The following is a 27,925-nucleotide window of genomic DNA, read 5'->3' as shown; positions in this document are numbered from 1 at the left end:
TTATGTACAATATGTACAACATTTATTATAATTAATATATAAAATAGACAATGTACTTAAATTTTCACAATAGAAAAAATACAAGTAATAAATACAAAGACCATTTTTGTTTTCCAGGTATTACAAAACATCCAGCACAATTTGACAGATGTGAGACGTTAAAATATTGAGAATAAATGCTTTGCCACACCGATACTCATATATAGCTAAATATATGCCTCATATTTTTAGGAGTTATTTGCCAACACAGTTAAATGTGTTACAATGCCTACTTATATATGATATTGCTAGCACTATTCAGTGGCCTAAACTCCATGAAATCTAAGCCCGTTTGGCTGAAACAGGCCTACGTCAGATGGAGGTTTTTCAAGTGAATAAAGCACCGCCTCTCTGCACCTTCTTTCCCAGTCCACCTTGCCTACTTTCTGTCTCCATCATCCGTCAACCCCCTCAACCTTCTTGTCTCCTCCTCATCTCCATCTTTCTCAATCTGCTTTTCCTTTAACATCCCGTGGATGCGTCCGCTCTGCCAATTCAGAAGTGACCCTAAATTTTTCCACATAAGCAACGTACAAATCATCATAGAAAAATAATGTCCCTCCAAGAATCCACTATGACAAGCCGGTACAAACATGGCAAAAAAAAACAAACACACACACACAAAAAAATCATCATACAGCAATATGGCCATTGGCTTTGAGCATATCTCTACACAGCTAATAATTAACATTTTGTAAAGTAATCATCGTCGCCACACAACACAATAATTAGACATGAGAATATCCTCAGACTAGTCATAAGTACTTTTGAAAACATGTAGAACATCACAGCACTCGTTAGCTTGTCTTTTCATAATATCTACCTTTAAATACAAATAAAATATAGAATATATCTCTGATAAATGTCACTCAACATTTTCGTCTCTCAGCGGCACGTACAAACAGTACAAATAAGAACACAAAACGGGAATGTATGCAGAGGATTTGCATCGACTTGAGCGTAATTCCTACCAGATGCGACTCCGCTTCTGACACGTTTTCAGCAAAATGACCAACATCTGTTGTTGGGAGCCTACCAGATATGAAAGAGGGCAGACCGGAGCAGAGTTACTGCACAGTACGGTTTGTGAAATGAGTAATGTGGGGTTATAGCTTAGAAAGTATGAAAATCCACTGAAATCATGTCACGAACAGGCAAGAAGGAGCGATTACAGTCTGTTTTTAACATTTTCCCCTTCAGCTTTGCATTCCTGTTGCTCCTACAGACACTGAAGGCACTGCGTTGATGGGAAGAATATGAACACGAGCAGTACAGAATAACTTTCCCTCAGGTGGAGGTGTAGAATAGGTAGCAAGCAGTGCCCGGTGAATACAAAAACTTAAAAAAACTCACTGAATCAACTTTTAAGGGAAGTTATGGTGCACTTGTGCAGCATTTCTCAACCTCTATCTGGCTACTTTGACCATTTTCGCTCCCAAAAATTTAACTAAAGCAGTCAGAGAGCTGTCAAGTGAGTCTGAGTATGACGTACTGTTTTATTTTCAAGAGCACAAAGAGAGCTCAAAATAGAATGGAAGTTATCCATTTCAAAGCAACCGTTACCCCACATGAAGCGACACCAAGGTTGAGAAACTCTGCACTAATGGCTAACAAATGTGGGGCATACTTCTTAGCAGAAACACATGGGTCTGAGTTTAGGATGAGAAACAGCTAGTAATTTCAGACTAGCAGGAATGCAGACGTCGTAGAGCCGGAGGAAGCTGCACATACATCCGCTCCACCCTGGCATTCTAGCTGTTGGTCAGGTGCCACCAACAGAAGCAGAAAGACGCCCCGGCCTTTCGGTAGCACAGTCAGAGAGCACCAGCCTGCACAGCTGGATGTGTTGAGCCGTAAAGATGTACAGTAACTCTGGTTGGGTTGGTCTGGCTTCAGTCAGAGTCCAGTTAGTCTACGTCCCGTGTGGATGGGGATCTTGTGCATGTACGCGAGTACATCAGTGCTCAACGCCTTGTTCACATTAAATCTGATGCATCCGTCTCTAACAAAATTCTAAACTTTTGTGCTTGAAAAAAAAAAGCACTTTAAGTGAATTTCAGTCAACTACGCTGCAGTGTCATAAAGCAGCACTAAGCAGAGGACACCTCCACCCGTCCTAGGTGATTTTCAACTGTTCTTGGCCCTTGTGTTGGAAAACTAAGTACAGCTGTTGTCTACTGGGTGATATTAAACACCTCTCTGCCACTGAAATGAATTATTTCTGCACATAATGTGAACAAGGCGCTTAGTATTTTCCTACTAATATAGTCTTCCTGTTCTCCTGCCTGTATGTGTGTATAGTATTTGCATGCCTGCAGGTGTGTGCATGGGTGTTTGCATTGCAGGCTGCTGACCCCACCCACCCACCCACCCACCCTCGCCCACCCTGACCCCCCAGTCCAGTCCCAGCAGCTCCTTCTAGGATGGCTCCTGTTCTCTCTGTGGCTGAGGCTGTGGTGGACTCTTCACGATGGTGATGACGGAGGCGGTGTTGAGGCGAGGGGCTGTAGCCAGCAGGCTGCCTCCTCCGGCTTCCAGACCTCTAGCGAACCTCTGGAGGGCGGCGAGGCGCGCGCCCAGCCCCTCCAGCTCTTTCCTCATGCCGGCGTTCTCAGCCCCGAGCCTCTCCACCTCTCTCTGGAGCTCCATTTTCTGCTGCTCCAGGGCCTCTCGCTGCGAGACCCGTTTGACCCGGCAGCTGGCGGCGTAGCCCCGGTTCTTCAAGGTGCGGCGGCGCTGCTTCAGCTTCTGGATCTCCTCGCGGGAGAGGCCACGTAGGTGGAGATTCAACTCTCGCACCGAGAGGGACATGAGCTCGCTGTCCGAGAGGAAGGGCACATTCTCGCCACACTCCTGTTTCACCTGAGGAGGAAGTTAAAAGAGGAGGAAGCATGAAAAATGACAAATGATGTTAAAAAATAACAGCTAAGGATGAATGTTGAAACCTCTCTTTAACACTGCAGTTTTCCCTCTTGTAAAACAGCCCAAGGCTATAAACATGAATCATTCTTTAGGAGATAAAAAAGCCGAGTTTCATTTCTGACTCTGTCTTACCTTCAGGGCTTTGCTGTTTCTTTCTGTCGTCATGATCCAGTTGTCTTCAGTTTTTCTCCCCAAGCACCAGTCAAAACAGATATAGACACTATGTGGAGAACAGAAACAGGACACACATATTTAAAAAAAAAAAAAAAAAAGGTACATTATCACATGACTTGGAACATTTTTGGTACATTTCTGGCCTGACATTTACCATCTGCTCACAAGACAGCCAGTCATGCTCGATAAAGAAAAGGAGAACCCACAGATCTTTCATGCTTCTCCAAACACGCTCTCTCATTGAACTGTGCGGTTTAATATGAAAGGAGGAGGAGGTTTTGAAAGTGACATGCCTTTCTCTGTTAGCTGGAATAGTGAGGAGGAAGTTATCATGCGTCTGCCCTTCGGTTGCTCAAAGCAGGTGTCCTAACCAATTCCCTCAACACTTCCTCTTGTCAACACAACACCAACGGTTCAAAGCTCTCACTGTGAAAAAGCCCAAACACGGTATACTATAGTTTGCAGAATATCTTTCCGATAGTTAACATGACTATAAATTTCAAAACTTTTAAGTTGCAAGCTTTAAAACAGAGCACAACTAGATAATAATAGGTGCTTTATGTGACTTGTTTAAATTATTTGTAGTATGTGAAAACGAGGACTAAAACACCATGACTGGAAAACACACCCTTAAATTGCAGCGTCTCGTAACAAGCCATAATAACAGCTGTGAGAGTGTTTGTTTAAGTCTGTACCTCCTTACTGTATTTGGTAATTTTCTCTCATTCTTTTCTCTCAGCATCACATCAGGACTTCCTACACGCCTCTTAAGGTCAGCGCACAAATATTGTTGTGTGGGATTAAAGTCTAACCCCAAAGTGAGCCAACTTTAACTGCTTTTTCCCCCTACTCACTTCTTGGCTCATCTAGTGAGCCTCAGATCATTGTCATGCTGCTAAAAATGATTCCGCACTTCTACTTGAAGCAGTTTTTGCTGCGTTCATTTCACCTACATCCTGACCAGAAAGCACAGATAAAAAAGGGGCCACACGGTCTGTTGATGAGAAGGTAGACACTAAAACAGCTTTTAACATTAGCATTTAATTAGAACCAACAAATTCTCCCCTGACATCATTAAACCACAGGGTGTTTTCCCACATCCCTTTCTTTTGCAGTCAGTCTGTTAACAGTCTTATTTATTGCAACACTGGATTTTCTTTTTTAGAGTGAATGACCTTTTATTAAGTCACTTGATAGCTCACAAGAGAAATGTGAACAAACAAGGTTGCACGATGCTGCATTTTGAATGGAGAGACACACACAGCCTCGTGGGTATTTTGAGGTTGCTGTTGAGAAGCTGCCAAAAGGTAGCAGCTTCTCTGATGAACAGACTTCTGGTACTCATCACTTTTACTGGAGAAACAGACTGATCTAAACAAGGTCATACTGTAACTGAGTTTCACCACCTCTTGATTACAGTGTTTGCTGGGTTCCAGGGTTTATTGATGGCCTTTGACAACTATTTATTTTAAGAACATTCGGTAATGAAATAAATATTTTAGCAGTAACCCAGACAATGTCAGGGAGTGCTGCTATTTTTTTTCAAATCTTTTGAGAATTAAAAATCTGAGCGACGAGGTACACTCTTCGTTTGAAAAGATTTCAGTAACAGTAAAGACTAACTATAATTAATCAGGCACTACACCCTTCTCTTATTTTTCATATCATAGGACAGAATTGGCTTAAGCGTCACTACCAACTGTCAGAAACCTCACATCCTCACACAAGCCAGCTCTAAAAGTGCCTGATAAAAAGCCTGTCTCGTAGAATCACTGCCATATCTTGAAAAGAAACAATCTGCTCAGCATCGAAACCTTAATTCATTTCTGTTTTCAGATTAGTCATCAAATATATCATTAGGTTAGCCCTAGAATCTCTTTCCACAGAAATCCAAAGACAAACAGTAACAGAACAGCTCAGCACACAGTGAAAAGCAGCTGTAAATTACCACATTGTCGGTAATTTGGACAATTTCTCCATAACGGGCTGTCAACCCTGGAACACATTACCTACCTAAATCAGATTACTCACAGATATAAAATCTTTCACAACAAAGGTTAAGGTCTGCCTAAAGGTAAACCAGAGCTGTAGCCATTTCAGCTAATAGTAGTTGTGTACCCCTTACAAGTCACAATTGCCATATTGGGTTATGAGTATTTCACTAGATGTTTGTAATAGACTGTGATTTTATGTGAATGAAAGCTGTATATTTTAATTATATTGTGTATGTAAAAGCCCAACAATGACAAGAGTTGGAAATTAGCACTAGCTATAAACTCTCATGCTCTGTATTGAAGTTGTCAAACTGCATCATCTATATGAACTAAAAGTAAACTAAAAAGAAAAAACACAAAGCAGTATGTGTAGAAACCTGCTGTCTAAATATCTACCTTTCAGCAATGCATTTTGAATAGCCAAGTGAAATTTCAAGTTTTTTTTCTGCTTTCTTTATATTGCGAAAAACTGTTTTATGACCCCCAACTATAAAATGTTATTACACTTGTTATGTGTTGTTTATGGCAACCAGATTATGAAATCCACCATATAGAAAAGCCTGTAGAAACACAGTAACCTAGATAACACGTGGCTCTAAAAAGAAAACTGTTTGGTGCTGCTGTCTTTGGCAACAAGTCAGAAAACTACAAGAAAACCAGGAACCAAAGAAGAAAGGGGAGTCTGTTACAGTGTCACATATCCTCTGTTGCATTTAAGGGCCCTTGAGTTAGTTACACAATCCAAATCCTATTTGCGTAACATTCAAAACAGCTTTAACTACACACAGAGGCCTACAAGTCATAAACAGTGGGTGTCTGACCATATGAGCTCAAATCAAACACCTGCTAGTGTGGCCTTTAATTTGCTGACAACAAACTCCATTTCCCGAAATGCGTAGGCAGCAGAGGGTTGCAGCAACAGTGGTTGTCCAACCAGCCGGCGGACTCCGGCTGTAAACCGATGAGACCGCCGTTTCGTAAAGTCAGGGTGATTCAGCAATAAAGCCTTTGCTCAGCTCCACCAAGGCTGCCAGTCGGTCCAAATCCAGGAAAAGCAGCCGCGACCACGTCTCTGTGTATTAGCCCAAACAGCACAGGATATCCACGTTTGTACTTCGCTATAAATACCACGTTGGAGGACTTTTTAAGGAAAGTGGAAAGCAACAAGTGAACGCAGCACTGCCAAACCGACGCTAAAACGTGTTTTATCCAAATTCCACCATCTATTATCAACTCTATTTGATATTAACCGACCAAATAACAAATAGCTAACACAGACAAGTCTCGTAAACTGTATTTATTGACCTAGCTACGCCTAGAACCGACCCTTATACGGAGAGGACCTGGCCAGCTTAGGCGCTGCTGCTGTAGTAAACAGCCATCACAAGTGCCTCCATTTAGACTTTAAATAATCCATTTAAAATGTGTTTAAAGCGCACACATATAAATAGGGAAGCGGGAACCTCCTCTAGCTGTCAAACAAAACGAATACGGGGGCATAAATATGAAGAACGGGGCCAAATTATCTGCATCATCTCAAACATGCTAGTAATGTTAACAGTTAGCACCTAGCATCAACGGTCTCTGACGAGCTAAAGCAGATTAAAGCCAACAGCTGCCTGCTCGCTCGACCTCGGTTGGCTGTTCAGTTCCTCTACCGAGCCGTTCCTCTAACACTCGGCTGCTACCGCCGAAGTCCAGCTAAATATTTGAATATTTGGTAGAAAATCATAATTTACCTGCTGGGTCGACGCAACTCTGGCGACAAAATGTCAGTCCGCCTTTTCCCGGAATTACTCCGCTGCTCTCTGAGGTTGGATTCTTTCATTCATAAAAAACACAAGCGACAATGACGTCAGGCCTAAAGAATGAGGGCGGAGCTAACCCCGCCCCCGCGGCGTACTCCGGGAGGATGTAAACAAGGAATCCCTGCATCCCAGAACTTTTCCATGAGCAGCCTCCCCTTTCCCCTGCTCCCAGCAAGAACAACAACTGTGGAGAAATAAAAGCACAGGGAGAGGCTTCAGAATCCGCTTTTACTCACTGTGTTTAGCATCTGGAGCCCTGTGATGGTGAACAGGGAAAATAAAGCAAAATCCAACTACAAAAACAACTGGAGCAGCTACTGTTAACCACCGTGGTAGAAAGTAGTACTTCGATAACAGCAGATATCTATCTATCTATCTAGTTTAAAAATTTTGTTCTAGAAATCATTGCTTGTACTATTTTGCATATAATATAATAATTCAATCAGGATGAATCCATATGACAATAAACAGTTTAAAAAAAACACAATGCTTTATCTAGAAAAATTATTTTTGAGAGTATATTTCAGAGTTGATAGGGCCTACAGGCTTCTGTATTTGTGGTCAGTTTATGACCTATTCCTGGCACCATTCTGAGGCCAACAAAAGTAAGCAAGTTTATTTATATACCATCTTATTGTTATTTAAAGTGCTTTATATACAAAGGTTAAATACAGAATACAGTAGAATAAAATAATATGCATACAATTCAATTAATCAAAAACTATTCAAACAAGATGAATTAAGTACACACACATTTTATAGAATAATTCAAACCAATTGATTACAGTGGAAAAAGACAAAAGATGAGACAAATAAAGCTTGTAAAAGACAAGTTTTGTGCCCAGACTGTTATCATATATCAGGCCTTAAATTCAATTCTGTTTGCATCTGGAAGCCAATAATCTAAGAATCAGAGTAATGTGTTCTCTCCTCTTGGTATTCGTCATTATTCTAGCAGCATTTTGAATGAGTTGCAAATGTCTAATGGTGTTTATTAGGGACGTCAGGAAACACTGATGTGACAGAGTGGCCCCCTAGCTGGTAGATGCATTACTGCCACCTACTGGACTATATGTGGAACAGTAGGTTGGCAGCAAATACATTCCTTGCTAAATCAGCAGGAATTTTAATAGAAAATTTACTACGATTTCATAGATGAGTGTTTCAATTATAGAGACAGCAGAGCAAGTGAAAAAAAATAAGAATCTAGTATTTCTATTTTGCTCTCCCTCCTTTATTGTATTAATTTTTGTTTTAAAGTGTAAAAATTGCAAAGCATCCTGTGGTGCTCTGTTTTTTTTTTCGTTTTCAAAATGCAACAGGCAGTCACATCACACTGTTTTTTTTACTACAGCTACCACAACGCTGCTACTGATGTGTAAATTACAGTTTAAAGACACTACATGTTGCAGAAGGATGATTCGGCAGTGTGCAAAATTTCTTTACTCTTCACTAGGAACCTTTAAATGCTCAATACAGAGTGGAGTAAATAAATAAAGGAGTTGTTCAAGATCAGCATTATGTCTGGATCCTGCTCATTCAAAGTAATACAACTTCATAATACATTTTTAATTACAAAAAAAGCAACGACAATGTGAGAATTTGAATAATGTCATGAATGCTTCCGGCATGAATGGGTGTGACAGCAGCTGTAGGGAGACATAGTTAAATACACACTCAAAGTTACATGCATACAATCTTACTCTACAACTTGTCTTTTTTGGGCCATAGGGTAGTGCAACGAAACAATAATAAATTGATCACAAATACAGAAGCCTTTATGTCCCCAAAAATGTCACATTCCCTAAATGGCAGCTGTTACTCTCAAACACAACAGAACATTTTTATCAATGAAGTGTTGTTCTTTTGTTGACCATATATTAGTGTTGTAGAGATTTATCATCATGGTGATCTTATACTATGCAAAATACAGTTTTTTAGGATTCAACTTTTGAGATTAAAAATTCCCCCCATAGTGTATATATTTATATATATCAATTAAGGGAAGAGATCTCCATTAATTGTTACCTTGGCAACAGCTTCCTGGGGTTCATGTTAAAACATGGCTGCCCAATCAACATTACACCTGCACTGCATGTAGTATTAAAAGCTACAATTTTAACGTTTTAAAACACTTCATAAACACTCAAAAAGCATTCACAACACCCGTGAAACAGCTGGATATGGCGAAAAACACATTTAAACGTTAAAATTGTAATTATCTCTTTCCAACGTTATTAAATCTCGACATCTGATTCCAGAATGTATATGTTGCATCTGCTGTTTGCGGTCAGATATTCACCATCATTCAACTGTACCCTTGAGTTTTGCCTTCAAAGCCTGATACTAAACTGAGTGGACTTCTTAGAAACTTTTACAAAGTGCACAACTCTTCGACAGCAGCCAAGTCAACGGCTGGTTTTGTCTGGTAAGAGCTTTGGCCAAATCAACTGTTGGTTAAAGAACTTTGTTCATCCATTTGTTTTCACCTTCCTCGCTTTATTTAATTGCTTGATAATGTTACATAAAATACAGAACTGGTTAAGTTGTATTGAATGTCAACACTTACTAGTTTTACCTCTGTAAAAGTACAACTCCATGTAAGCAAACGAACGCTGAGCAGCGAAACTAGTTTAATTTCCAATGTTATCAGTTTTATCCTGACACTTGGCTAGTCAGTTAGCTTGCTAATGCTACAATTATTCATGAACACAGCTAACTCACAGTTGTCATTTACCCGGACAAACTTTAATAAGTGGGCAACAAATGTTTAAGTGTATTATTTTCTTCCCATTTCAAGTGATTTTCTCATTTTTAACAGCCAGAATTATGCTTTTAGAAGTCATAGGAAAGCTAACGCTAGCTTAGCGTGTAGCGTTCAATGATACGAGCTTAGTCTTAACTTGAGCTTCAACTGAACTTATCGTTGAAAAAACAGCAGCCAAGAGAGTCATTAATCTTTTGTATTTTTAACACATGCAGTTCAAAGTCTTTCTCTCGAAAAATCTGTTGACACGTTTCAGTTGGAAACAACATTTTTACTGTGTTTTTACATGACACTTATTTGGCAATTTTTGTAACTAATTGCTATTTTACAAAAACGATCTTATAAGCAAAACCAGAGGATCCTGTAAATATGAAGAATACACACATTATACTTGATAGCAGTGATAATAATAATGATAATAATTAAAACAACAACAACAACAACAACAACAATAATAATAATAATAGACACACATACACACAGTACTGTTTTAAAGTTTGGGGTCACTTAGAAATGTCCTTGTTTCTGAAAGAAAAGATTAAAAAAAATAAAATCAGGATAACATAAAATGAATCAGAAATACCGTCTAGACATTGTTAATGTGGTAAATGACTATTCTAGCTGGAAACAGATGATTTTTAATGGAATATCTCCATAGGGGTACAGAGGAACATTTCCAGCAACCATCACTACTGTGTTCTAATGCTACATTGTGTTAGCTAATGGTGTTGAAAGGATAATTGATGATTAGAAAACCCTTGAGCAATTATGTTAGTGCATGAATAAAAGTGTGAGTTATCATTCACACTGCAGGACTTTTACTTGAAATGGGATATTTTAATTTAGATATCCTGCTAACTTCTGTAAATTAAAATAACTTTCATTCCCAAATATACCTACATGTCGTTCATTTATTGTTACCGCTTTCTCTCTCTGCCTCTTTTCTCATGTTTCATCCTCCTCCAGAGTATATTCTTGAAATTCATCATGACAGATCTTGAGAGCCAGAAGGAGGGGCAGCCTAAGGGGGAGATCCCTTTAGGAGAACTAGGAGATCACACGGGCGAGTCTGAGCCACTGCCCTACCCAGACCTGGCCCCTGTGATCTGCTTTGACTTAAGTCAAACTGCAAGACCCCGTAACTGGTGTCTGAAAATAACCTGTTGCCCATATCCTTTCTGATTGGCACAAGTAACCTTGTGTGACATGTGTGATGGTCATACAAACAACTTTTATCCTTGAGTAGATATCATAACCACTCTATATTTTTGAGTGTATGAGGGGGATTTTCAAAAATGAACATCAATACAACCATGTGAATTTGTGCCCTTGGCTTTCCCATTCCAATTAGACCCTTCTAATAACTCTGTCCTGTATTGTCAATGAATTGTATGAATGCGTTCTGATCTTAACGTCTTCTTCCACATGGTTGGACATGCTGTCTGTAGTGATTGTGTTGCTCAACTGTGTGAAGCAGGGCATGTATGACCCCTGTAAAGGAGAGAGCCCCATCCAAGAGGTCAGTATGCATCCTGCATTTTAAGAAATTGGCACTGGAAGACAGGAATTCAGCTTACTGGAGTTCTCATTAAGTTTCATTCAACTGGTTTGGTTGGATTACGTTGGATTATATTATAATGCTTTAATTTATTCATAGTTCACAGCATTCTTGCCGAACTTGCCTCATTTGCTTAAATATGTTCTTGTAGCAGAGTAATCTCTAACTCATGTCGTTTATGCCGCCATTAGTTTTGCTGTTTTGACTGATTGTTAACAATACATTATTTCCTTTATATGGCCAGGTAATGGATCATTTGGTCTTTGCTTACTTTGTGATGGAAATGGTCATCAAGATGATTGCCCTTGGAATCTTTGGCCATAGCAGAAGTTACCTTAGCAACAACTGGCACAAGTTTGACGTCTTCATCATGTTTACAGAGTTAGTATCACACAATGCCTCATGCTGACAAATGTCTTTGTTTTGTCTTTCATCTTCAGGTAGAAAATCGTAGCCATATTTAAAAAAAAAAAAAAAAAAGTTTAAAAATCACATTTAAACACAAACCAGCGCTTGACCAATTATTAGATCTGATGTTCAGCATTTTTCAGATAATCAGTATTCATATTTTTTGTAACTGATTTAAGATAAAAATACATTCTTTTGAAAATGCAGTAATTTGGCTCTGATGCAGCTGCCTCTCTATCTGTAGTCATCATTTTGTGGTCTCATATAATGTCTCAGCCGCAGCACTATCTGACTGGGTATATGTAGGGAGTAGTAGTCTATCAAAACTGAAGGATAATGTTGAAAAGTTCTCTTTTTATTAAATATGTGTAAAACATAAACAATGTAATTTCAGTGAGTTCTGTGTTAGAGTTTGTACTATTTAATATTTTGACACACAAGAGCTCTACTTGCAAATGCAAATCAGTTGCAAGTATCAGTTGATTACCAATAATTAGTATTGCCCCAGAAAAAAACAGATTAGTCAACCCTTAAGTACAAACTCAGAGTTCAAAAATGAGAAACAGAAAAGATTTTTGAATACTGATCAAAACAAGCACGTGTTTTGTTCAGTATTCAAAGAGATGGATCACAGTAAAACTCTACCCGTCTGTGTCTGCAACTGTCTCCCCAGGGTGTTGGATTATATTGTTCTTGCCTTTGGTGCAAACTTCAACATATCCTATGCATTTACGCCAATGCGACTGATCAGCAGAGAACCGAGTAAGTTCACATTTCAATATTTACTGGACTTGATGAGAACGTTGGTCAGCCCTGTTGTTTTTCTTTATAGGTACTGAATCTCAGAACTCAGAGAAAAATATAGTGAATGTATTAATTCAAACTTTGATTAAGTTATTTAGAATTGAACTCTAAATAGTGTTTTTTATTGTCTGTTAATTGCCTAATTGATGATTTGTTTGAGCTCTAGTTTCCTCTACTTTTAGTCTCACAAAGACAGTATATGTTGGGTTTTCTTTTAATTTGTCACACATCTATATTAGCAGTATGTCTCCAAACATGCTTAATTTTGAGTGCAATTATAGTGGGAGATTCCAAGGTCTCAGTAGGACTTGACTGTTGTGATAACCCCCCTAAAGCAGCTTATTTCCAGTACATCAAGCACAAAAATAAACAAGAAAAGCACTCAGAGAGCGCAGTACTCCGCCAATGCTGCTCAGTCATTGTATCATTTCCAACGGCTGAAATTTTGAAAAAAATTGTGGCAGAAATCACGCCACTATAGAATGTGGCCATTTAATATAGATGTACCCACAAACAAAATGACATTGCACTGAGCACAGGCATGTCTTATGCATGTGTACATTATGTACAGATACTGAATCACGTGACCTAAATATGTAGCGGGCGGCGGGAATTGATGGGACTCAGAAACACCCCCACAATTTAATCAATTGTTCCTTGTATCATTTCTGACGGATAAGTCCCAAAAAGTCTGCAACTTTCAATTTGAAGTACGATCGCAATCATGCGATCATCAGCAGGCAGTTGATGTAGCATTCACTTGTAGTCATAGTTACAATGACGCTGTACCGCTACCTCGCAATGATACAGAAATCTTTAACAAATCCGTGGATCCAGACTGTCACTGCCAAAATCTAGTCAAGTTGTCCTTGTGTCATTTCTGACCTTCCCTGAAAATTTCCTCCAAATCTGTTTTTGAGTAATGTTGCTAACAGACAGACAGACAGACAGACAGACAGACAGACAGACAGACAGACAGACCAACGCTGAGGCTCTGCCTCCTAGGTGGAGTAAAAATTATTATACTGTTATAATTCTGTTTCTGAAATGTTAGGAACCAACGTCAGAGCCAAATCCCTGTGAGTACAAAGCCTGCACTATGTAGAAGTGGGTCAGACAATGCTTAGTAATCTTTATAATATAAATTACCAAGAACAATCTCAATATTGAGAAGTACTAAAAGATACTAATACCTTTGATATCTAGTGCAATTCAGCACAATAGTCCCTTAACTAAGTTGGCACATTCAATTTTAGTTAAGACTGTACTAAAAAGGCACAGATTCTGCATACCTATTAGCCATTTTGGCTCTTCACTCAAACACTATGAAATTGCATGCAATCCAGTGCAACAAGATAACAAACTTCAGTGCTAACTCTTGGAATATGTTAATTATGAGGCTAAATTCAGCTGACAGTTGAGGATTAATGTTGTCGAACACATGTGGGTAAACAAGACGAGCCATTGGGAAGCTGCGAGTTCAAATCTCAGAGAATTAAATTAATGTCAGCCTCACAAAAATAACAATTAATCATTGTACAGTACTTGGTTACAGGGAGGATATTTGTTACTTCAAGCTTACAAGGTCAATAGAGTTTCAAAGAAGCTGTACCTATCACGTATGTAAACTTTAATTTCATCTTCTTGTTTCGTCTCTGCAGGTATGCGAGAGTTCGTGTCAATTCTTCTAGGCACTGCAACTATGCTGGGAAATGTTCTCCTCCTCTATATATTCGTCATCCATGTCTTTGCTGTTGTGGGAGTCCAGCTGTGGGCAGGAACTCTGCGCCATCGCTGCTTCTTAGGACAAGACATCCCCACGTAAGACAACTGCTCAGTCTGCTCTTACACTACTTCCATTCGTTCTTTTTGTCTCTGTGGTGCTCAGACAACAGTTATGGAAGATGATCCTTTACTTAAGTAAAAGTACTGTCAAACTACTCTCCCACAAAAATAGTTAACCACAGAAGTTCTGCATTCCAAACCTAACTAAAAATATGCAAGTATTGTCAGTAAAATATAGCTATCAAGAGTACAAGTGCTCATTTTACATTTAAATGGTCCCTGTCTGTGGTTTTCTGTTATATATGATGTTTTTGGATTGATATTACTGTTGTGTAAATTTTACTTCTGTAGATGTTTAAGGTTGAGCTACTTTCTATACTGCTGGGTAGTTTATTCTAAAATGATGAATTCTATAAGATCATCCTGTCTGTAGTTTCACTGTTCTGTGACAAGCACACATCTCTAAAATGTCAGCTTTTTGTGTACTCAGAAAAGCATTCTCTCAAACCACAAAGGAAGACGACATCTTTGAGTTTATTACAAGCATTCATCACTTTTAAAGATATGCGGTTTTTGCTAGATGGGAAATGTATGAAAAATAGTTATCTGAGGATTAACTAGTGACTAAAGCTGTCAGACAAAAGTAGTGGACTAAAAAGATCAATATATGCCTATTTGCCAGCTAAAAGGCAGTATGAGAAGTTGAGAAGCAAAAATCTTGATTTGGTAGAGCTGAATATAAAGAAACAAAACACTGCAAAGCTTCACATTTGTGGAACTGATACTAGTGACTGTTTGGCATTTCTGTGTTCAAAATAACTGGAATGTGTAATCTGTCTTGTTAATTGTTGCTGGAAAATATTTCTGTCAATCAGCAAACTGATTATTGACTGATCATTTTTAGCTCTGCTAGGATTTATTGCATTTGCTTGCATCGTAACTGGCGCCTTTAGGACCTTATGGTATTAAAGGGGCCATATGATTAAAACAATATCATTAGTATTAGAATCTTTTTAGACAGATCAGACTTGTATACCAATTTTCTCTTTTAGTTTCACATATGCAAAAATGTTTCTTAAATGTGTAACCCCTTCATTTCATCCAATAGTCATCAAATAGTATTTCCCAGTTTTTCACTCAGTTGTATAGCTGCTGTACGTAACACTAATATGGCCCACTGTCTGTAAACTCTGTTTTGACGCAGCACAAAAACATCAGTAATGCACTCGTGAAGTCCTGTGTGACATCAAAAGTTTGCAATTTCTAATGTCCATGAATTTTTTTTTTTTTTATATATCCAGAATGTACAATGTGTCCCTAAGCCCATACTTCTCGAACACATATGGTGAAAAAACCCCATTCACCTGTTCACTTGATGGAACGAGCGGGATGCGTCACTGCAAGGATGTGCCTCCTTACCGAGATGATGGGATGGTCTGCTTGTTGAATCCTCTTGTCTATAATCCAGTTGCTCCACCGGTGGCTGGGGCCAACAATAGCACTTGTTTCAACTGGAACGTATACTACAATGTCTGTCTCCCCGATGGCCCAAACCCTAACAAAGGGGCTCTCAACTTTGACAACGTCGGCTATGCCTGGATAACCATGTTCCAAGTAAGACAGGCTTTGAATTTTATCTATCAGCGTAAATGAGTCCAGCTTTCCTCGGACCAACATTTTCCACATTACTGTTCACTGTGTTTTCAACTTATCAATGATACTGTTATATTTTAATCCGTCTCTGCTTCTCTCTACCTCCAGGTTGTCACTCTGGAAGGATGGACGACCGTCATGTATTATATCATGGATGTTTATTCCTTCTGGAGTTTCATATTTTTCATACTTACCACTGTTGTAAGTACCCACTTGTCTTTATTTATGTTTTAATTAACAACCATGGTGTTTGACTGTTTCCCCAAGTTTCATCTTTAAATCTAAGCTATTTTTTAGTATTCTTCCACAGTGGTAAATTTTTGTTGTGATTGACACAGTGGTCAACAGAACTGACCATTAACTGACGATTTTTTGTGACGATCGGCGTGAAAATGCAGGGGTTGTAATTTGGCTCACAATACCTGGCCCAGTGCTCCATCTACCTGCATAGGTCATGTTTTAACCTGACATAATCCTGCAATTCTGAATATTTAATGAATCAAGAACCAATAACACCCATATTTTGTCCTAGCTGGTATGTTTTTTTAAACAACTCTAGTGTGGAGTGAAAAAACAAACATCTGTTTACTGTAGATTAATGTTTTCTGCAATGCTCCATAACAGCAAAGATGTCTCCTCCAGGAAACCACCCACTAAACATGAGGTTTCACAGCCTTTTTGTGTCAAGTGATGAATGATCCATGATACTATCTCCATCAGGACTATTTTACATTAAGGGCAGCAATACTGAAATGTAGCTTGTGCTCATGTTGCTCAAGCAATTGCCTAAAAAGCAAAGTCTCTGAGTCCTTACTCTGCATTTCCACGCTTTACTCCCTCTAACCAGGTGGGCTCCTCTGTCATAATGAATGTGTGTGCAGTCGTCATCGCCACCCACTTCTCAGGGGCCATGAGAAGAGATACAGAAAGGCAGCAAGGTGGTGCTATGTCTATCAAACAGCTCTGTTGCAAGTTACTCAACAGGCTGAAACAGATCATCCTTGAAAGGTCAGATACTTTATTGGGTGATTATACGTTGTTTCTATTGGCTGTTTCACAAATGCAGATGCGCATCCCTTCAGATGGTGAATAGCCTGATTCAGTGGCAGAAAATCTTGCAGGAAAAGTTGCTATTTCAGCATTAGCAACAACTGCCTATACTATAGAGCAGCCCACAAAAACCAGATTTGAAAAGTAAATGTAATGAAAGACATATCAGTATTTGTCAAGCACACTAATAGAACTAGAGTTATGTGCAGTGACTTGTATATTCCAAGTTTGTCTACCTCATCTCTAAATAATACCCTCTCAGTCCATTTACAGTTTTACTTTGTCCTGTCTTTACCAATAGGCACCAAAAAAGAAGTCAAGTCAGTGACAGGCAGACAGAAAGAACTGCCTCGTATGTAAGTTGAGTCAACAACCTACTGCAGTACCATAGGCAGCAGAAATGTTGACTCGGAGTCACTTAACTGATTCCTTCATCTTCCAGATTCTGCTTTGGACAACTATCCATAAAAAACTGGAAAAGATTGTCAACAGTAAAGTCTTCAATGGATCGATCATGTTTGCCATTTTCCTCAGTATCCTCACCATGGCTGTGGAGTTCCATGGGCAGGTGAGAGGTGTTTGTGTTTGATAACTGTGTGTGTGTATTTTAAATATTTATTTTGTTCATTCATTTCCACATCCATCTATATCTCTCTCCCCTTCTCATTTTGTTTTGCCCTCTTTTCTTAGTTCATCTTCTCTTCTTACAGCCTGCCTGGTTGACCGTCATGTTACAGATCATTAACATAATTTTAACCATTGTCTTTGTGGTGGAAATTACCTTAAAGCTGGGCGCTCTCTACTGGACATACTTTACAGACAAAGAGAACTTGCTGGACTTTTTCGTTGTGGTCGTCAGGTATGAATCCGTGAAATTTAACTTTTATCCTTTGCTTTGTCCTGCAATATTTGCCATGATTCATTACAGGTTCTACAGGATGTGCTAAGACGAGTACCTAGTTCTAGCAACAGTTCTAGTTCTATTAATATTAGCAGTGTGAAACAAATAACCTGAGCATGCTGTATATTAGATAAATGGTTAAGGTGGTCAGATGCAGCATATTAAAATTTTCATGGTTTTCAGTTTATGGGAAATATCTGCCAAGGCTGAACGCAAGCTGTCAGTTGTGCGTGCTTTTCGAGCGTTGCGGTTATTGAGGCTGGTCCACTACCTTCCTTACCTGAAGAGACAACTGCTTGTGCTAAAGAGGACGATTGCAAAGGCAGCCACGCTCTGCTTGTTACTGCTGTTCTTCATTTTTATATTCAGGTATGCATACATATAAATCATCCCCACGTGTCTCTTTGTTGACACCAAGAATGTCACAACAAATGCCAAATGCTTTTCTCTAACTGTAATTAACTGTAACCGAATATACTTAGTGCTTTTTGATGTTTTTTTGCAGTGTAATCGGCATGCACTTGTTCGGTTGTAAATTTGGCTTCAGGTCAAAATATGGGGACATCGTTGTGGACAGAAAGAACTTTGACACCTTACTCTGGTCTATGGTCACTGTGTTCCAGGTTAGTTTTGACTTCATTGTATTCCATTATCATGCAGTTTAGAGTATGTATTTTTCTCTTTATGTGCCCTTTTTTAAATTTTAAATCTATGATCCAGATTCTGACTGAGAAGGACTGGTGTCAAGTGCTACAAAATGCCATGGCTGTCACCTCCCCATGGTCTGCTCTCTACTTTATTGCAGTCATTGTGTTTGGGAAAAATGTTCTTTTTAATGTACTGGTCGGCATAGTGGTTGACAGCTTCCAGGCCAGGGTAAGTCTGTCTTAGTTTTTTCCTGGAGCTAGATGTTTTTGAATGTAAGGAAAAGACATCCCATGTGGCTTTTAAGTTTTTAACACTCTCCTCCACCAGCCCTCCAAAGATTTTGAGCCTTCAATGCAGTCTGTCATCTTACGTCCAACTGATGTGACACATGAGGAAGTAAGTTCCTTTCAGAAGGTGATTAAAGGCCTGTGAGATGAGTACTTATACTCCAGGTATAGATGCAGACAGCTGTGACTTGGGGGTAAACTACCATTAACCGAACAATCGTCACAAATCGTAGCGCTACTTCCTCAAGCAAACCTTTTTTTTTCCTTTGCTCATGTTGTTGGAGAGCCCCACAACAGCCACAGAAGACTCTTCCCTCCCTGCCAGTGAGCTCAGCAGATCCGATGCGATTGACCCATCCCACGAGGAAGACCCTGCACCAACAGCTCCTGAAAACAGCAATGTAAGTTTCTACGAGTGCTAATTTCCAACGTTTGGTTTGGGGTTTAACTAACAGGTAAAACACATGATAATATGACGTGATTGAAGCCACTTTGAAAGAATAGCACCTACAAGATTTTGCTGATGTACCAAACCTCATCAGCATTGCTGGTGATTCTTGTAATTATTTTGTTTGTGCTGCAAATACAGAGAGCTGACTGATGTGTAACTGTTGACCTCCACAGAGATTCTTGGAGTGGATGCAGAGAGTGCTCCACTGGTGCAGAGAGCATGAAGAATGGTCATTGTTTTTGTTGCCTCCACAGAACAGGTAAGTCTCACGCACATCAACAACGCATGGACACACAAAATTTCCTTTTCAGTCCTTTAAATTCTGCATTCATTTCATTTTCTTATGGTTTAGATAAATTATTGCTTTTAATTACATAGAAGTAAACTGATTTACACATTCCAAAAGTCTTTAGCCCCTGAGAAGTTAAGTTAGGATTTCAGCGAATCACGAGTTACGTAACACTTGTACAGTCCACACAACATTTTCATTATTTTTCACAGAGAAACGCTGGTATTTTCCAGATTTTTTCTAAAATAATGCGATCGAACATCTTCAGTAAAGTGATAACACATGCTCAAGTCTTATATTGGAACAGAGATAAAATACACACTGCTATTGATTATAAAGCGCTTTTGTTTAAGTATCAACCAATTTTCCATCTTTAAGTCTTCTGTGCTGGGGGATCTGTTTTGTAGGATACTATGAAAAAATGTGTTTAATTTGTATCCAGAATTACAAATATTGGATGTAAAAGTACACATAAATATAAAACTAATAAGATTTACCATAAATGTAAAAACTTAAACTTGATAGTATTGACGTAAAACTTTATATAAAGAACTACATATTTAATTACAGATAATTATTATCATTTTATGTAAATTTGTTTGTAATTCACGAAAGCAGAAAATATACTGTATAAGGAATGCAGTAAATCTTCTGTAGAAAACAAGAGAAATAAATAGAATTTGGCATTATCGACACTATTTAAAACAACTGTTGAGTTGTTCATTTACAGATAATGTCTGAAATTGTACAGACTTTTTTTTAATGTGTTTTTTTGTAAAGCAACAAATTTTGAAACATTACTTTTTTTTCTAAAGTGTGTTTTACAGGAAGAGAAAAACAGGATTTATTTATTTATTTTTGCAACAACTATCCTTTATTCTCCTAATTTTATGTTAATTTTTACCTGACCACAGCTGTATATGTGTTTGTGTTTAGGTTCCGTAGGTTTTGCCAGCGTGTGGTCTCTCACCAGGCATTTGACATCATCATTCTGCTTTTCATTATAATAAGCTGCGTTACTATTGCTATGGAGAGGCCTGGTATAGACCCCGCTGGCATGGTGAGACATAAAATCACTGTAACACCAAGTAGGGATACACAGTAAATCCTCACATGCACAAGCATACTAAGACAAACTGCTGCATATTGAAGTCCACACAGTATCATCATTCTACATGATGTAACCCCAACTCAGACTTAATTCATTAAAAACAAATATTTAGTAAGAGTTTGATTCTGTGCAATACAAAATACATCTGGGATAAAAATGAATTTCACTCTTCTGTCATAGGAACGATACATCCTGACTATATCCTATCTCGTTCTCTCTGTTGTCTTCTTAGTAGAGATGCTCATTAAGGTAATTTCAATTTTTTTTTAACTTTAACTGATTAACAGTTTTCCACCTCAATATCAGTTTTATAGCGCAGATTTTTTTCAGCTGATTTCCTGACTGCCAGAAGATTCCACGATATTTTAAATTTGTGCTGATGAATTGTTTCTTCAACATCAGGTTCTAGCTCTTGGTATGGTGTATGGTAAAGACAGCTACTGCAGGTCTTTCTGGAATATCATGGACGGCTCACTGGTGTTTCTGTCTGCAATCCACATCCTTGTCAGAGTGGCCACCGCTGGCAGAAATGATATGCAGGGCCTCCTCAAAATTTTACGCCTGCTACGCACATTTCGTCCATTGAGGTGCACGCTTTGTTTGTCTATGCAAATAGATGCTTATTTCAGATTTCAGATTTCTGTCCGTTTCTGTCTGTAGGTGCACGAGCTGGCTCTTAAAAAAGTATCTGTTTGTTTATGTTTGTGTGGTCCAGGGTGATAAAGCGAATCCCGAAACTGAAGCTTGCCTTTCAAGCTCTGATTGCTTCAGTAAAACCCATGGGAGCCATCATTGTTCTTTGCTGCGTCTTCTTCTTCTTCTGTGGTGTCCTTGGGGTGCAGGTTAGTAGGCATTAGTTCTGTTGTGGTTGAGATGATGTAAGGATAAATGGCAAAATAAAACACTGTCTTTACTGTAGTTGTTCAAAGGGAAGTTCCACCACTGTTTGGGCGAGGACTTAAGAAACATCACCAACAAGGCTGACTGTGACGAGGCCAAGTATGACTGGGTTCAGAAGGAGTACAACTTTGACAACCTGGCTCAGGTACGGACTGACACACCAGCCTCATAATACTATTCAGTAACATGCAAAAGAAAAAGGATGTAGTCAAACAGGAACCTTATCTTTAAAATAAAAGCAGTACACTAGGCTAGAGGTAATTTTGCTGTTGCTCTGTATTTTATTTTTTAGAACTTTATTTGTAATACGAAGTGTTTTTTATTGATTGAGTGTTTGTTGATTTAAAATATGTTTTGTGAATATGCATTTAAACAGGTTAAGTATTGCAAAACTGTGTTTTATTCAGCTTCTTACCCTCAACATGTTTACCAGGAGCGGGTTGTGCAGAGGGTGATTGTTGTTAGAGTTCTTAATTTTTGGAGCAGTATTGAATTACCGTTTTAAAAGTGCATTTTCCTTTGACAGCCACAGGTAACTGAGATGAAACAGTTTAGCAGCTTGACACTGGCGATGGTCTTGTGTTTGATTATCATACGTGCATATGTTAGTTTGCGCATTTCAAAACCTGCTTCACAAGTTGCAGTAAAATTTTGTGCTGAACTGTGAGGTGTAGAAGCAAATCCCAGACTCTCTGGTATAAGAAGCCACATCCATTCACATATCTGGACTGTTCGCTTTCCCCCCCTAATGCTTCAACAAATGTTCTGATCTACTAACATGAATACCTGGAAAATCAATATGTGCTGACTTAATGGTTATTTCTGTGTTTCCCATTCAGGCTCTGATAAGCTTGTTTGTAATGTACTCGAAGGACGGCTGGATGAGGATCATGTATAGTGGGCTGGATGCTGTAGGAGTAAATCAACAGGTAATGTTAGCAGCAATATGCCTGATTGATGTTTTTACACTCATATATGTATAAAACACATGATAAAGAAGCAGTGGGCAAACAGACTTGGTGTTCATTGTGATGGATTACTTCACTCACTTTTATGAGTCTACAGACTGAATTTTAAGGTGCGGGGAAACAATTTGGCTGCCTGATCCATTTTAGAAAGTACAGCTAAATCTATTGAGAGCATTTGAGCATGGTAGCATAATTATGATCTGGCATTGAACTAGCTGTAAATATCTGTCAGTTCCACATGAATTAACCCCTTGAGCCATTTTCCTGCAAAAGTCTCAGTGACAGCAGCAATCTAACTAGAGAGGACCTGGAACATTTTCATTAATTTGATTGAATTTTCACCTCCATCATGGCTCCAGTCTGAACTGAATACAGACGTGTTATTGAATGCAGCAAACACATGTCAGTATGCAGAGAGAGATATCAAATGCATGAGAGACAGCAGTGTCATAAATTTGTAATTACTTCTCACACATGCAATAAAAATGAATGCCTCTTTTTTTTTTTTAAAATGTTTTCTTCTTTTTAGCCTATAAGGAACTACAACACATGGATGCTTCTTTTCTTCATCTCCTTCATGATTATGAGCTTCTTCCTCCTCGACATGTTTATTGGTGTAATGGTGGAAGCCTTCCATCAGTGTCAGCAGGACCAAAACAGAATAGACAAGGATTTGGAAGCAGAATTGCAAGACCATCCCACAGGTAAGAAGAATGAAGGGGCTAGTTGGTACAAAAAAGAAAGACTAATTTGGTACGGCTGTGAGCTATGCCAGTCTGATGCATGTATGGAGACAAGTAGTGCACAGTGAGTTCATCTGAGCTGTTTAGCTGAAAACAACTAGTGATAGTGTTGCTGACAGCAGGCACAAGTTAGACAGCAAAATCATGATTTATATATGACTATAAAACCAAAACACTGAATCGAAACAGGTTGAAATGCTTCAAAAACTAAGGAGAACATCACGTGTGTGTTCATCACTGCGAGGGACTCCTTTCACATCACTGCCTGTAGTCATATCATCCTTTGAGAGTTAGAAGTTATTTTGACATCTTTGTTTCCATCTTTGTACATGTAAATATCTCCACCTTTATGAGTGTTTTGTGTGTTTTGACACGTCCGTTCCAGACCAAGAAGAGGCACCATATTACGCATACTACTCCCCCTTACGTCGGCGGATACATTCTCTGTGTACCAGCAAGTTTCTGGACATTTTCATGACCATCATAATCTTCATTAGTGTCCTGATGATGTCTTTTGAACATTATAATCAGCCTCAGGTAATACACTCTCTCACTGTTAACAGATCAAGCTTAGATAGAAATAGTTAGCACTAATTCTATGGAGTGGTAGAAACAAAACTGTGTGTGTTTAGTATATTATAGATATTACTGAGTACTCGCATTGGCTCTTCACTGCTTTCCTGATCATTGAACTGCTGCTGAAGCTGGTGGCGTACGGTGTAATGAGGTTCATAAAAATCAGGTAACACAGTAGAATACACCTTAACTTTTGAGTCCCTCTTTTTTGCCTGTTGCTTATTGTAAGTGGCTGTTGTGCCGCATGCTTGTGCGTTTAGTTGGAATGTGCTGGACGTTTTTGTCGTGTTGGTGTCCGTCATCAGTATCATTTTCACCCAAGTGGAAATTATGGACACAGTTCCCATCAATCCCAGCATCCTGAGAGTCTGCAGGGTTCTAAGACTTGCACAAGGTACACACACACACACACACACACACACACACACACACACTCTCACACACACACACACACACACACGCAAACTCAGCAAAGTGACATCTCTTGGGTTTTATAGGTATCTTTAGTAGCCAGAGTTGTGTATGCATATATACAAAGGTTTCCATGACAACTACTGTGTCTCTCTTCAGTGCTTAAAGCCAAGAGGATAAGAGTTCTGCTGAAGACCATAACTAGGACTCTGTCGCAGGTGAACACAAACGTTGTGTTGTTGATTTTCTATCTTTGCTGATTCACCTGATTCAAATGCAAAGTGCCTATGAATGATTTGCTTTTGCAGAGGGATGAACGTATTCCTTCTGGATTTGTATTTGAGTTGATAAATCCTGGACAATGAGAACAAAGTAGTTTTAATGTGCATTTTAATTCCAGGTTGGAAACATTTGTCTGCTCTTCATGTTCTTCCTCTACATTTATGCTGCACTGGGAGTGGAGCTGTTTGGCAAGCTAGGTCAGTAACACTACAAGCATACCGAGGATCATGGTCCAGTAGCTGATTTTTTTAATTCCCAAGTAGAAGAACTTTTTAGCCAAACCTTAATGACAATTTGAATGCAAATAGTAACACCACAGCCAAACTAGAGCGTCACTTCATTTTAGAAAACACGTAAATTATAGTGGACTATAACATCATTGAATTGGTATAAATAATGCAGGCGTACTCTAATGCCAAGATGTTCAACTCAGTCAGTCAGTTTAGTGTAATTTGTAGTCAGAGTCCCTGTTCTGCAGAATCTACAGCTTTGCACATTCGTTTTTCTTGCTAAATTGCTTGACTCTAAGATTAAGATGAATTCACACAGTGCAGAAAATCTATATCTGTTTGTCTGCCTTGTTTGCCTCTGTGCTAATCAGAATGCACCTATGACTGCCCCTGTCTGGGTTTACATCGTCACGCCAACTTCAGGCACTTTGGGATGGCCCTGCTCACGCTTTATAAAGTGTGCACTGGGGACAACTGGAGTGGAATTCTCAAAGTATGCACCCACTCATATATACATCCAAACACGCTCTGTGCATATGTTATTATCCAACCATTGAGGAAGCAATGATAAAGATGTCCAACCCCAGTTATGCACAAAATAAGAATCTAATTTAACTAGAAGCAAAGAATGAGCCACTGAAGATATCTTGCTTATATCATGACCATCTGCCACGTTAACTGAAAACAAACACCTGAATGGAAGATATTCACTTAAGGTGTCCAATTATTCAAGTTAAGTCACTCCTGAATAACAAAGTCTTGCTCTCTTTTTACAAGGACACACTGGCGGAATGTCGTCCTGGTGGTTTCAGTGTCATCTACATGTGGTGGGCCTCTCCGCTCTACTTCACCAGCTTTGTGATTATGGCCCAGTTTGTGCTACTGAACCTGGTGGTGGCTGCAGTCATGCAAGCTCTGGAGGACATCTCTGAAGTACAGCAGCTACAAATACACAGACCAAGAAAGCACACAAACATTCAGTCATTCACAGTAATATCTCTAAGGCTTTTGCACATACATTTTACTGAAATTTCGTACGAGGTTTCTTTGAAAGAACAGAGGAAATTAGTTGTAATTACTGGAAAAATATTCCAAAATACTAATTCTATAACCTAAAAGGCGTTTTAGTCAGTGCACAGAAGATAAAAATGTGACATCGAGCCACCCAGTGAGCACCTGCATCGATTTCTTGTTGAAAACTGGGTGTTATGTAGTGTAAGATGTTTTTTAGCCCTCGTTTTAACCTGCAAAATTCCTACAACACATATTCGTTGAATCATTGTGTAGGTTAAAATCAAGACATTATTATCATTTCATTTAGTTTCTTTATTCCACCTAATAAATTGTATTTGTTTTTGATAGTTTTTACCTCATCCTTGATGCTTTAGAAATACTGTTAATATATAGTTTATTAAATTGTAACTGATCAGTGTAGAGGACTCCAATGTTGTATTGCAGTGGTAGCTGAAATGTACGCTACACAAAGATATATTTTAATCGCATTTAATGTTCTTTAATAAAATTTCACAACTATAGAAGTAAAAAGGCTGCATGCTGCCAACAAGAAGCTTCCAGTGCATTAGTAAGAAATAGTTCAAGTACTTATTTACAGCTTTAATTGCTCCAAAGGTAGAATCTGCCCTCTTTCTTTACTCCACATTGCCAAATGTTTATTCCATAATGACAACAGGCTATTATTTGCATAGTGGATGAAAAACTTCACCGTTGCAAGTCTCTGCAAAATATGGTGTAAATGTTCAAACGTTTTCAAATAATCACTTTTCACCAGTAAGCATAGTCTTCCTTTCATCGTCTTATTAACTGAAAAATGCTCACTGGGTGCAGTCAAGTGTACAAATGCAACATATATGGAGAATAGACTTCTCAGTAATAAATAAATAATTCAATAAAACACATAAATCCCCTTTAAAAAAACAACATAGCAAGTATAACGTGTTAAAATGACAGCTATTAAGTAAATCCAAGTGTTTGTCTGAGAACATGGTCCCTTTTTTTCTATTATTCAACAAATCATTTTAACTATTAATGGAAAACAAATTTACTAGCATTAAAGTGCACAACAAGAATGTTGTGTTTTGGCGAAAGAATAAATAGTGATGTGTCTTTACAGGAATAATGTTGATTTTTTTTGGGCTATAATTTATCAACCCAGCCTTTTAAACTTCTGCCCCACTATCAAAACATGTTTATAATATAAAAACAAAAAAAGTTATGACATTACTATTTAAATAGTGATGTAACAGAAGAATATTTTAATACTTCAGAATTAACCCAAATAACATGTTTCTCCCTCTGGAGGAGGAACAACTGCGAGATATCCGGCAGACCTAAACGCCCACAGAGGAGAGATCCTGATTCTGCTGTTGACGTTGAATCATCCTCAGGGTAATTGTGCGCACAGAAAGGATCTTCATTTGTAAAAATATTGTCTTTTCTAGCAGCACATGTTGCTTTTATTTGAACCGAATAATTCAGAAATAGTAAATTTTTCATTATTATTTGTAGTTGTAATTAGTGCTGTAAATAGTGCAAATAAGGCATGATTCTAAGGCTTTTGGTGCCAGATTTTAAGCTTGATGTCTAGTTTTTTCCATTTGAAAATTAAAATGTTTTATTTTCTTCTTTTAATTTGTGATAAATAGTGCAAATAAGATGCGAGGAGGATGTATTTGTATTTTTTGGCTTTTTATTGGAGGATTTTACGCTTGATTTGTGGTCATTTTCTTTCATTATTAATGTGTGCTGTATTATTTTTTGCTTCTTTTGTTTTTAAATTGCATTTATATTGTATCTATCACAATGATTGATTTTGAATATTGTAAATATGAGTTTTTTGCAGTGAAAATAAAATTAACAAACCTGATTTTCACACAGAAAGCTAGTTTGTTAGATTGTTTTCTATAATTGATAGCACTGTAGGATCATAGTCTTAACATGTATTATAATCAAGTAAAGTAGTATTTTTATCCAATTTTTTGTACAGTTTAATTCCTAATATGTAAATTATGTATAATCGCACCTTAAATGCCATTATAGGGTCTTAACTGCAATGTAATGCATAATCCTTTTTACTGGGAAGCACCATATTTTATCTTGTCTATGTTGAATATTTGTGATCTAATTTATTTTTTGAATTAGTTTTAAT

The 27,925-nt window shown here is 38.4% G+C and overlaps 2 protein-coding genes across 3 annotated transcripts; one reads left to right on the top strand and one right to left on the bottom strand.

The window, feature by feature from the left end:
• maff (v-maf avian musculoaponeurotic fibrosarcoma oncogene homolog F) lies at positions 1-7,017 on the bottom strand. 2 transcript variants are annotated; one of them, XM_023274859.3, is made up of 3 exons: positions 6,869-7,017; positions 3,094-3,181; positions 1-2,901 (listed from the first exon to the last, which is right to left on the bottom strand). In XM_023274859.3, exons 1-3 carry the CDS (start codon positions 6,955-6,957, stop codon positions 2,458-2,460), a joined length of 621 nt encoding a protein of 206 aa, XP_023130627.1. In that variant the 5' UTR covers positions 6,958-7,017; the 3' UTR covers positions 1-2,457. The 2 variants fall into 2 exon arrangements, with proteins under 2 accessions (XP_023130627.1, XP_054860747.1); XM_055004772.1 differs by lacking the exon at positions 6,869-7,017 and adding an exon at positions 5,973-6,119.
• On the top strand, positions 6,267-27,643 carry LOC111571595 (voltage-dependent T-type calcium channel subunit alpha-1H-like). The gene is made up of 27 exons (XM_055004771.1): positions 6,267-11,643; positions 12,344-12,432; positions 14,136-14,295; positions 15,561-15,873; positions 16,021-16,113; positions 16,760-16,920; positions 17,264-17,318; positions 17,405-17,530; positions 17,673-17,821; positions 18,047-18,232; positions 18,369-18,486; positions 18,584-18,739; positions 18,839-18,907; positions 19,083-19,199; positions 19,423-19,508; positions 20,475-20,598; positions 20,830-20,898; positions 21,052-21,236; positions 21,365-21,491; positions 21,569-21,694; positions 22,389-22,478; positions 23,047-23,221; positions 23,646-24,002; positions 24,097-24,230; positions 24,407-24,465; positions 24,648-24,726; positions 25,537-27,643. The coding sequence occupies exons 1-23, from the start codon at positions 11,510-11,512 to the stop codon at positions 23,846-23,848; spliced, it is 3,111 nt and encodes a 1,036-aa protein (XP_054860746.1). The 5' UTR covers positions 6,267-11,509; the 3' UTR covers positions 23,849-24,002; positions 24,097-24,230; positions 24,407-24,465; positions 24,648-24,726; positions 25,537-27,643.
• The last annotated feature ends 282 nt before the right edge of the window (positions 27,644-27,925 follow it).

This window comes from Amphiprion ocellaris, chromosome 18, assembly GCF_022539595.1.
Source record: "Amphiprion ocellaris isolate individual 3 ecotype Okinawa chromosome 18, ASM2253959v1, whole genome shotgun sequence".
Classification (NCBI taxonomy): Eukaryota; Metazoa; Chordata; class Actinopteri; family Pomacentridae; genus Amphiprion; species Amphiprion ocellaris.
The sequence above is the reverse complement of the archived record's forward strand: the minus strand, read 5'-3'. Positions and strand labels throughout refer to the sequence as shown.

What these genes read in the sequence shown, in the direction of transcription:
- maff (XM_023274859.3), bottom strand. Translation starts at nt 6,957, where the DNA reads ATGAAAGAATCCAACCTCAGAGAGCAGCGGAGTAATTCCGGGAAAAGG. An exon ending in GAGTTGCGTCGACCCAGCAG is followed by an intron (nt 3,182 to 6,868) that starts GTAAATTATGAT and finishes TTCTCCACATAG; the next exon opens with TGTCTATATCTGTTTTGACT. An exon ending in GAAACAGCAAAGCCCTGAAG is followed by an intron (nt 2,902 to 3,093) that starts GTAAGACAGAGT and finishes CTTCCTCCTCAG; the next exon opens with GTGAAACAGGAGTGTGGCGA.
- LOC111571595 (XM_055004771.1), top strand. Translation starts at nt 11,510, where the DNA reads ATGGATCATTTGGTCTTTGCTTACTTTGTGATGGAAATGGTCATCAAG. An exon ending in TTTTCATACTTACCACTGTT is followed by an intron (nt 16,114 to 16,759) that starts GTAAGTACCCAC and finishes CCCTCTAACCAG; the next exon opens with GTGGGCTCCTCTGTCATAAT. An exon ending in ATTGCAAGACCATCCCACAG is followed by an intron (nt 23,222 to 23,645) that starts GTAAGAAGAATG and finishes CGTCCGTTCCAG; the next exon opens with ACCAAGAAGAGGCACCATAT.